Genomic DNA, 11,106 nt, shown 5'->3' on the forward strand with positions numbered 1-11,106 from the left:
CCTTGTCCTAGAGTCAATCTTGACCTTCGGTAGGGAACTGTAATTTGCATCTTCTCATTCGCCCTCGCTGGTGAGTTTTTGGAAGATGCTGTGGAACACGGTACAACTTAATTAATCTCCTGGACAGCTCACACCAGATATAACAGTCAAATAGATTACGCGTGACTTTATTGTTATTGCATGTAATAGAACAAAATTACAAATGCTGCTCTTAAAATGTGCTTCAGGAAAGGCAAGCAGCCAATAGTTGGGAAATCCCCAGAAAGAACTGCTGTACAGCTGGTACTAATTTTAAATGATCGCATTTCTGCACACTGTCATTTATTTAGATGACTCTTCATTATAGAAATATTATTGTTGCCTTCACTCTAATTTCCCCCCAGAATCCATGCAGTTTATTACAAAATGCAATTTGCACCATGTGCAGAACATAATGTCGAGGCTGGCGATGCAGACAGGTATGTTGTGACAGAAAAAGAGACACCCTACTTCCAGGGTGTCAAGAAATGCCATTCACAGACAGTTTAAAAAAGTAGACTCAAGCACAGAAATGACAGTTACCAACAGAAGCCACCACCCCCCAAAAGACACATTATTAACGTGTGTGTTTTTCTTGTACTGCTCTCAATATTACCTGAGCTCCTTTAATTGGCACTTGATCATCAAGACTTAGTGTGCCATACTCTACAAAGAACTTTGAAGTAAAGTGGATATAAGTGAACTCTTTTTCAGTTTTCTCGAGGTGGGTAAGTTGTTGCTATTTTTATTTTTATTTTTATTTTTTTTACTGAAGTCATAATTGCAGTCTATATCAAAATAACTGTAATTACTGTTTCATGCCTTAATTGTGGATACTTTCCTCTGATTACTGTTACAGGGTGAGTGGTACTCCACTGTGCAAGTAATCACAGGTGTTTGGAACTACATATATAGTCAGCGAGCTTTAGTATCTGTTCTTGAATGCACGATGTGTGCCATTGTTCAATGCCAGATATTCCTCTTGTTTCTTCGTGCTCAGATGCTGGTGCAGAGAGAAGCGGACTTGTTTGCGGAGAATGAAAACCGCGAGACTCCATGTGACTCTGCAGAGAAGCAGCACCACAAGGAGTTGGCCCTGCGCCTGGAGTCGCAGATGGTCTTCTCTCTTGCCCCTGAGGCAGAGGGTATTGAGGCAGAATATGCAGCCCTAGATCGAAGAGAGGTACAGTATAACACACCAACAAGGAGTGGGTGTATAGCTTTCAGTTTATCACCCTCAGCTGGTGTGACTTAAAATGTTATTAGAACCAAACTTTAGTCCACAGCATGCTGTTTAAAAAAATCCCCCCAAAAAGTAATTTCACTGTTGTTGCTGTATTAGGTCAAACTGTTTTAAATGAGCTACCCTGGTCATCCTAGCCTGGCTGATCCCACACAGCTTCTGTATTGTTACACTTGATTCGTCCTTATAACCCTTTAGCTACATAAGTAAGGAATAGAAGCAACATATGATGGTAACTTTGCTCTTGGAAAAATCCACTAGTTGACTGTATTTCAGTGTTTACATTTTTGCAGGAGTTAGTCACATTCTTTACTTGAACTTGTTTTGGTTGGACACAAACAGACTCACAAATTACTCACACAAAACAGTCTAGCTTAAAACATGTGATCATCATCATCAGTTTTAGTTCTCTGGGTCTGGCTAAGTCCTGTGTCAGCAATCATTTATGTTTCAGGTGGTTGTAGTACTTATTTTCTCTTTATTTTCTCTTCCCCTTTTTTCACAATCTTTCTTTCCTACCATTATTTCACCCATCACCCTTTTCCCCAATCTCACCCACTGTTGTCCTCTTGTCTCTTTCTTTACCTTTCTCTGACAACCTGTCTTTTTTTTCCTTTTACTTCTTATCTTTGTCCTTACATTTCCTCTCTTATTATGTTCTTGTCAACCCTTTACTCTAGTTGTACGAGGGCCTGCGGCCACAGGATCTTCGGAAGCTGAAGGACATGCTGATAGTGGAGACAGCTGACATGCTACAAGCCCCTCTTTTCACTGCAGAAGCACTGCTACGTGCCCATGGTACTATTAAACAAACACAGTACTGGTTGTCCTTTCAATTATTTGGACTAGTAATATCCTGACAGCTTAATGGGTAAACATAGTAACATAGTAGTTAAACAAATGACATACATAGTTAAAGTATATGGACAAGGAAGCATTTGATACACTGGTTAGATTTAATTTAACACCACATAAAACACTTTTCAACACTTTTCAATATATATACACACACATCCATACATACACTTTAGTGGACGAGGTAAGTATACCCTTGGCCATGATTTGCATAATTGTTCACCTGTCTCAGATATTGGCTTATTAAAGTCTTTGACCGCTCTTCCATACAAATCCTGTCAGTTACAGAATGTTTAATCTAAGGTTTCTCTTACACACTGCCTGTTTTAAAATCCACACGACATTTCAGTGGGATTCAGACCAATAAGCAGGATCCTCTCAATAAGCAAGGCACGTCTGCATTGCAGTTCAGATTTTCCCTGCATCTTATTGTAAATGAACGCCTTTTGACACCAGTAGTAAGAAATGGCTGAAGACCCTTTGATGAAATGTTGTGGTATTTTTATTATACTTTTTATGTTGTTCTGTTTGGGTTTAATTTGCTGGAGCAAGGAGTCTGGTACAAATTGGCAGCTGTTTAATACAGTGGAATGACCGATCTTGAGAATAACTTCAAGACTTTTTTATGTCTTAGCAGACTTAGATATCTCCAGCCTTTTGCTGCAGACCTCAGACCTAAACATGACACCACACAATTTAATAGCTTGTAAGACCAAACCAAACAAGCTTAAAATAAGAAAAGCTTCTCCTGGTCACTCTCTAAGGAGGTTCTGTGTATCGGCACCTAATGTGAAACCCTGATTCTAATCTTGTGGCTGTGATGCTGTGAAAATGTGTAACGGTGCATTTTACATGGGGTTACCATGCTTTTTAAATGTAGAAATGACTACAAAATAGAAAATACAGAAAGTGTTTTTTGTATTTGGATAAGGGATTTATTTTCTATAAATATGCAGTACGCTGAAAGAATTGGACTTGTTCTGTTGTCACTGGAGAGAGCTTTTACATGATCTAAATGTAGTTTTAGTGAGCGTATTCATTTCAACAAACAATTTGAGAACAAACACTGCTTAATTAGGTTACTTAGGCTCGCGCCTGATTTACTGTAAATAAGATTAAATAATCCGCAGCGTGAACCATGGATTTTTATGTAAAATCCTTGGCACGTCTAATTTATTTTTATTACATTCTGTTATGTTTTTCCTAGAAATAGTAGTGTGCTGCAGAGAAAATATGCTTTCCTGAATTTGTCTTAATTACTTCACTCTTAACTTAGGCCTGGCCAAGTACTGAGTAAATATATCAGATTTTATTAGACTTGCAGTCTTAACCCACCAGTTTTCAAACTTGCTTCATTTACAGCTGGACACAAGATAGTGTGTTCAAGTGTTTCTGAAAGTTTTACTGATTTGAGGCTTTTGTAAATCGTTACTTCAGACAACTTGGCAAAAATGTTTGTGTATGACTTCACCACCTCATTTTTTAATTAAATGGGCTTAAGGGCTGTCTGTTGAGCTGTGTGCTACATATGAGACACACTTTTAAGAGCTCAGAGGCGGGAGATTGACCCCAGAATGGTGCTATATTTATTCAGTTTTATCATGGGACTGCTGAAACATTTCAGCATTTTGCATGTCCTGGAGAAGGGTTTTTGTACTCGCATGTCATTTCATTTCGAAAAAGCCTCATTTCCACAATTTGTAACAATCTCTTATCGTCTCCTCATTGCTCGTCTGCTGAACTGCTTGCTTTTCCATCTTTCTTTGTTCCTGACAATTTGTATTTCCCAACAAATTTTTGATATTTAAGACTAAATGTGAAGACTTCACTTTCAGACTCTATATAATGGCTAAAGGCTTTAAGATAGGGCCATACACATTGATTAGTTTTAATTGAATGGAGCTAGATTGGGATGGGGGTTGTTACGACATTCATTATCTAAAGGAGGCCATTTAGAGCGTTAGTCATTTGATTGGTGGCAAACCTGTCTTGAGGCTGATAATGGCCTAATTGCACAGTTGACCTGGTCGTGTTCCTTATTTTAGGAGGGTAGACTATTTGGACTCGGGCACAGTCCACAAGTCATCCAATATTTATACTGAGAGCCTCTCAAATCTGTCCGTGTCCTGATGCGAGATTAAACAGCTATTCTAAAACAGAAAACCAGATGGCAGCAGGTCTTTGTTTAGTTTAAAAGGCTTAAATGCTGGTGGCTACTGGACTATTTCTATTGAGAATCCACACAAATGTAAAATGAGATTCACTGAAATGCATTTTTTGTCCATGAAATTCAAACTTAAGTCTTGTTTTGACAGGTTAAATGGGAATTCATATATTCAGTATGTTATGTCTGTTTTAGGCCTAATCATAAAGTATTGTAAAAAAAATGTAATCTTCAAACAGTCAGAAAATGTTTTTAATTGGCCCTGCTACATTGCGTACTTCTTATTTGTGTCTTGACAATAACTTGCGTGTTTATAGTTGCTAGTGAAAGGAAAAAAGTCTTTTCTTTATCTTCCATTTTGTGCTTCACAGAAAGTAGGTTCTGTGAATTGATATTGGACTCTGCGCTGTAGCTGGCAGGCTTTGAGCTCTTCAGAGCAGATCACCACATTTTTGGCAAGAGGAAAGGTTGTAGAATCTGTTTTCACACTAACAACAGCCGGCGCGATGATTAAACATCACTGTTCTCCTGATCTGGAATCGTTCTTCCCATTCTGTAAACCCATCTACTTCCACCGTGAGTTTGCCTCATATTTTCTTGGGTGGTTTTTTAAAATTGTCAGCATTCACATTTCACTGCCACCAGCAACTGTGCAGGAGACACAACAATGCTGTGTATGGAGTGGAAAAACCTGAATTCTGCTGATAATGTCCTTAGTAACTTAAATAAAGATAGTAAACTAACTGCCTTCCCAAAGGGCAGGACATTCTGGATCACTATCATACTATAGTGAGCAGTTCCTGTCCCATCACCACTTGTGCTTTCAGTTGTTACTCTGGTCATGACACACCTGATTCCTGCATAAAGAAATACTCTTTCTGAAGCTTCTTTTTTCCTTAGATCGTCATTTTGTCTCTTTTACATCAACTTTATTTTATTCAAGCATCCCATCAGCACTTACTAAATGAACCAATACAGTGGGGCAAAGAAGTATTTAGTCAGCCACCGATTGTGCAAGTTCCCCCACTTAAAATGATGACAGAGGTCAGTAATTTGCACCAGAGGTACACTTCAACTGTGAGAGACAGAATGTGAAAAAAAAATCCATGAATCCACATGGTAGGATTTGTAAAGAATTTATTCGTAAATCAGGGTGGAAAATAAGTATTTGGTCACCTCAAACAAGGAAAATCTCTGGCTCTCACAGACCTGTAACGTCTTCTGTAAGAAGCTTTTCTGTCCCCCACTCGTTACCTGTATGAATGGCACCTGTTTGAACTCATCATCTGTATAAAAGACACCTGTCCACAGCCTCAAACAGTCAGACTCCAAACTCCGCCATGGCCAAGACCAAAGAGCTTTCGAAGGACACCAGGAAAAGTATTGTAGACCTGCACCAGACTGGGAAGAGTGAATCTACAATAGGCAAGCAGCTTGGTGTGAAAAAAATCAACTGTGGGAGCAATCATCAGAAAATGGAAGACATACAAGACCACTGATAATCTCCCTCGATCTGGGGCTCCACGCAAGATCTCATCCCGTGGGGTCAAAATGATCATGAGAACGGTGAGCAAAGATCCCAGAACCACACGGGGGGACCTGGTGAATTACCTGCAGAGAGCTGGGACCAAAGTAACAAAGGTCACCATCAGTAACACACTACAACAGCAGGGAATCAAATCCCGCAGTGCCAGACGTGTTCCGCTGCTGAAGCCAGTGCATGTCCAGGCCCGTCTGAAGTTTGCCAGAGAGCACATGGATGATACAGCAGAGGATTGGGAGAATGTCATGTGGTCAGATGAAACCAAAGTAGAACTTTTTGGTATAAACTCAACTCGTCGTGTTTGGAGGAAGCAGAATACTGAGTTGCATCCCAAGAACACCATACCTACTGTGAAGCATGGGGGTGGAAACATCATGCTATGGGGCTGTTTTTCTGCCAAGGGGACAGGACGACTGATCCGTGTTAAGGACAGAATGAATGGGGCCATGTATCGTGAGATTTTGAGCCAAAACCTCCTTCCATCAGTGAGAACTTTGAAGATGAAACGAGGCTGGGTCTTCCAACATGACAATGATCCAAAACACACCGCCCGGGCAATAAAGGAGTGGCTCCGTAAGAAGCATTTGAAAGTCCTGGAGTGGCCTAGCCAGTCTCCAGACCTCAACCCCATAGAAAATCTGTGGCGGGAGTTGAAAGTCCGTGTTGCTCGGCGACAGCCCCAAAACATCACTGCTCTCGAGAAGATCTGCATGGAGGAATGGGCCAAAATACCAGCTACTGTGTGTGCAAACCTGGTAAAGACCTATAGTAAACGTTTGACCTCTGTTATTGCCAACAAAGGTTATGTTACAAAGTATTGAGTTGTATTTTTGTTATTGACCAAATACTTATTTTCCACCCTGATTTACGAATAAATTCTTTACAAATCCTACCATGTGGATTCATGGATTTTTTTTTCACATTCTGTCTCTCACAGTTGAAGTGTACCTCTGGTGTAAATTACTGACCTCTGTCATCATTTTAGGTGGGGGAACTTGCACAATCGGTGGCTGACTAAATACTTTTTTGCCCCACTGTATGTGCTATACTGGAAATTAGACATTACATAAAGTGACGTATAATGCACTGGCAGTCAGTTATCGTAACTTTCTAAATTGTAGGTTATAAACTGTGAGCCTGTGGGACATCTCACCTTTCTGAAAAGAAACAATGTAATTTGCTCTTAGATCCTGAGCTATCCTGTGTCAGTGTCAGGAATAATTTATTACAAGTAATTAAGTTATCTCTGTTGTGTCACATGCATAAATGCACACAGCTTTTAGGAAGCTTGTGCATTGATTCTGCTGCTGTCTGATGCTTCAGTTATTTAAATAAACTCATGAAAAAAACTTTAAGAAATACGGCAGCAACCAATTAACTTCAGCACCTTGTTACAATTTTTTTTAAGCCACACACAAGGATCATCGTAAACTTTTTGTTAGACAACAGGTATCAAGTTATCTTATAAAAATGTGTGTCTGACTTCCAGTCCATCAGCACCTATTGCACTGCGTTGTTTCCCCTTTAAAAATTCTCTGCATACCGACATCTGCACCTCCAGTCACTGGTCTGATCGTTCGGATCAAAACATCATGCCACAAGCAGAGTTTCATTCTCTAGGTAGTATATACTAAAATAAGATGTCTTTTTTGTGTCAGATTGGGACCGAGAGAAGCTCTTAGAAGCCTGGATGGCCAATGCGGCAGAGTGCTGCCAACGCTCAGGTGTGCAAATGCCCAACCCACCCCCAAGTGGTTGCAATGCTTGGGACACCTTACCTTCTCCCCGGACGCCTAGGACCACCCGCTCCTCCATCACTTCACCAGACCAAATCAGCCTCATGCCTGCTGATGAGGAGTCTTCTCTGGTAAGACAAGATGGCTCTTGTTTACTGCTACATCCTGAACTGATAAAGCTAGACAAATTAATTTATAAGGTGGATGTAACTAAATACGCTTTTTAAATCACTACATTAGGGTTGAAATCCACTTGCCATTTTTTTTCTTTTTTTGCTGAAAACACTGTGACAGCTCTAGATTGATAAATGTAGGTCAGTAAATGGAGAAAAAAGTTTTAGCCATTGTTTAACTGTACTTATTGATAAAGAACGATCAAATGAAAAAGGATCACAGTCGGCCACAGCATGTTTTCCTGACTGATGCTCCTATAGCAGCAGGGGATAGCTTTAGGCACGGAGGTGCATAGATTAACTGGCAGCATTCCCATAAAATGTGTATAGCAGTGCATATTTAAATAAAATTCATGGAGTCCCAAGATTTTCTGAAGTGTTTCAGCTGAATTCTTTAAAATTTTATGATCACAGATGTCTTTCTGCATAATGATTCACTCTTTCCCAGTAAATATATGTTGCTAGAAGTCATTAGTATTCATGCCAGTGGTCTACCTTGCAAACATAAACAGAAGCAGGGCTTCCTTTTCTCATATGTCATCCAGTGTTTTGTCAGTTATCATGTAGGCAAGTCCTGAACAGTGTTGAGTTTTGTTATGCTATATAAAATATGCTAATTTAAGATACGACATCCTTCATGTTGCGCTTTCCTTCTTTATCAAACATGATTGACGGCTGCACATGTCGTATGTTATATTATGTTATATTACTGCTGTATGTTTGGGCACGTCTCACTAAAGATGTCATGTTATTGTTTTCACAGTTTTAACATTGTTACACGTAAGGGAGAGTGTTGACTCTCGTGCGACTGTTTTGTGGGGGTGGGTAGTCCGCAGTGATGCCACCACCAGGGGTTAGTTTTAAACTAATTAAAAATACTGGAAAGTTTTTTAAGCACTTACAGAAGGTGAGTGAATTGTGATCAACTGTAGCTGCTAGACACTTACAGTCTGCACTGAGATATAATGGGGGTGCATACATTTCGTAAGTAAAATAGTTTTGGTTTTCCCTCCTTTGGCCTTTTGGGTGAAAGGTTGAGGGAGGTAGTGGTAGTTCAGTCACTGTAGATAATTATTTTTTCAGCTTTCAACAACTACACCTCCCACAGCATTAAAGTGTGCTCTCTAAGCTTCATGAAAGGTGTATTTTCCACCAGTGTTTTTACAAAGCCTGCAGTGAGGGAAAGGAACCTTATTGCCCTCTTGCTGTGAAAGGAGCTGTAAACTCCCTGTTTAATTGCCCACCTGTTATCCTGATCTAGTCTGGCATTTCCCGTAATTATAAAAAGTGTTTGGAAATTGACTTTTTTGTGAGCAAAAAGTAATATGTCCTGGACCAAAACAAAGTTTACTAGGCATCTAGCCTTTATCTCATTTATTGCTGACAGCAACTCATTTTGTTTACTGCTCGCTATTGGAGACTGACAATGCTTTATAAAAATCAGGGTTTGTAAGGTCAGCAAGGTCGGTTAGCTTGGGTTTAGACTTTATTCTGGAATAGTTTGCAAAATTGGGAATTGAGATGGCAGTGCAGTGTGAGAAATGCATACTGCAGACTTTTTTTTAAATATATAACTTTATGAAGCTTCTTTGGAAGAAAATGCTGTTTTCTTGGTTGTTAAATTTATTTCAAATTTGTAGTAATGATTTTTAAACCAAAATGATGGTACCTGGAGGGAGAATCAGATAGTTTTTGACAGTTTCTGAAAAGTATAAAGACATATCTTTTTGGATGAATGAATATATCCATTGGCGATGTGTGTTGATGGATAATAGCTAAAGCTGACACACTTTATTAATCTATAAATCAAGGCTGTCAGCTTCAGTTGCTCTCTATCAGGGGTTTACTTAAAACACCAAAACACTCTGGATTGAAACATCAAAGATATGAACATGTCAGACAAATGTCTGAGGGTATCTTAAGTTGTGCATCTGAAAAGGCGTAATTGAACTGCCCTGTGTCAATCGACTGAGTGTACTCAAAGGCCCGTTTAAAGGTTAGAGTTGATTATCACATTCTGCTCTTTCACAGATCAATACCTGCTTTGTTGAAGTACACTGCCTTCTTTATGTCTTGTGAGGATCAGTCTTTCACTGTAACAAGGCCTGTGTATTTGACTGTGTGTCAAATACACTCTTTGTTTGTGATTCAACTTTCTGTGGGTATCTGAAAAATAGATCTAATAATAGAAATGGGAATGAGCCACATGCTTAGCAGAGGTCATAACATTGGCACAGTGGCTTTTCATAAACTACTTCGGGCTACTGTTCTGTATAATTGTACACATTGACATATCAACTCAATAACTTCTCCACCTCTGACATGTCGTCTCACATTAAAATCGCCCTCACATCACAATATTTGGAGAACATTCCCAAGCCAGGACATTCTCAAACTCTGGCATTTCAAGCAAAAAATAGAAAAATAGAAAAACTCAGTGACTTTTTCAAAGACTGTAAACAGTGGCACGGTTATGTAACAGAACAAAACAGGACTATAACACAAGGACCTTTTGAAGTTATACCAGATTTACTTATTTTTTTATTGATTAAAACTGACTTAATTTGTTCAAAAAATTAAAAGAGTTTAAATAGAGTGTATCTTGTTGATGCTAATATTGTGGTTTGATATTTACGTCTCACAGTGTGGTATCTGCATCTCTTCCCTCTCCGTCTTTGAAGAACCTGTTGACATGCCCTGTGGCCACGACTTTTGTAGATCATGTTGGGAAGGGTAAGTCGTATTTTGGTATGGCCTGAGGATTCTGCAGATTGCTTGGGGTGTCTGTACTATGCATGCACAGATCTTATTCAGTGTTTTTGTTCTTTGCATATCTCATTTCTGACTATTATTTGAATGCTTTCAAAGTTTTCTGAATTTAAAAATCCAAGAAGGAGAAGCCCACAACATTTTCTGCCCAGCCTTTGATTGCTACCAGCTAGTACCAGTGGAAGTCATAGAGGGTGTGGTCTCCAGAGAGATGGACAAGCGCTACCTCCAGTTTGACATCAAGGTAGTGATGAAAACAAAAAAGGAAGGAATTGAAATGAACTGAGCTGTGAGCCTCCAGCACAAAATATTCAAATAATTTTGTCGGGAATAAAAGATGATTCTGGCGTTGCCGTATTGTGTTATGATAATACCATTACTCACTTAAATGGAAGGGTATAACTAATAAAGGTAGAGGAATTAAATCGGTTATGTGTGAAATAATCTTTACTTGAAACAATGACATTTTTTGTTGTCAAAGTGCCACAAGCAACAATGAATATTATTCATTTTTCTTTCAACATATTTTTATGTCTTCTTCATTCAGTTTAGAGTTGTAATTACACATTAGCAGTTTGTAAAATAAGTAATTTAGGGGCACTTAA

At 39.1% G+C, this 11,106-nt stretch overlaps 1 protein-coding gene across 2 annotated transcripts in view; it reads left to right on the forward strand.

The window, feature by feature from the left end:
* Positions 1-11,106, forward strand: part of LOC308406417 (ankyrin repeat and IBR domain-containing protein 1-like) — a 36,262-nt gene that overhangs the window by 3,754 nt on the left and 21,402 nt on the right. For both annotated transcript variants that reach the window (XM_080897419.1, XM_080897418.1), the window contains exons 4-8: positions 1,019-1,201; positions 1,942-2,059; positions 7,482-7,690; positions 10,377-10,465; positions 10,601-10,745. In XM_080897419.1, coding sequence (XP_080753545.1) covers positions 1,019-1,201; positions 1,942-2,059; positions 7,482-7,690; positions 10,377-10,465; positions 10,601-10,745 — 744 coding nt within the window. The remainder of the gene's footprint in view (positions 1-1,018; positions 1,202-1,941; positions 2,060-7,481; positions 7,691-10,376; positions 10,466-10,600; positions 10,746-11,106) is intronic.

Source organism: Rhamphochromis sp. 'chilingali' (genome assembly GCF_963969265.1).
Source record: "Rhamphochromis sp. 'chilingali' genome assembly, chromosome: 11".
NCBI classification, from domain to species: Eukaryota; Metazoa; Chordata; class Actinopteri; order Cichliformes; family Cichlidae; genus Rhamphochromis; species Rhamphochromis sp. 'chilingali'.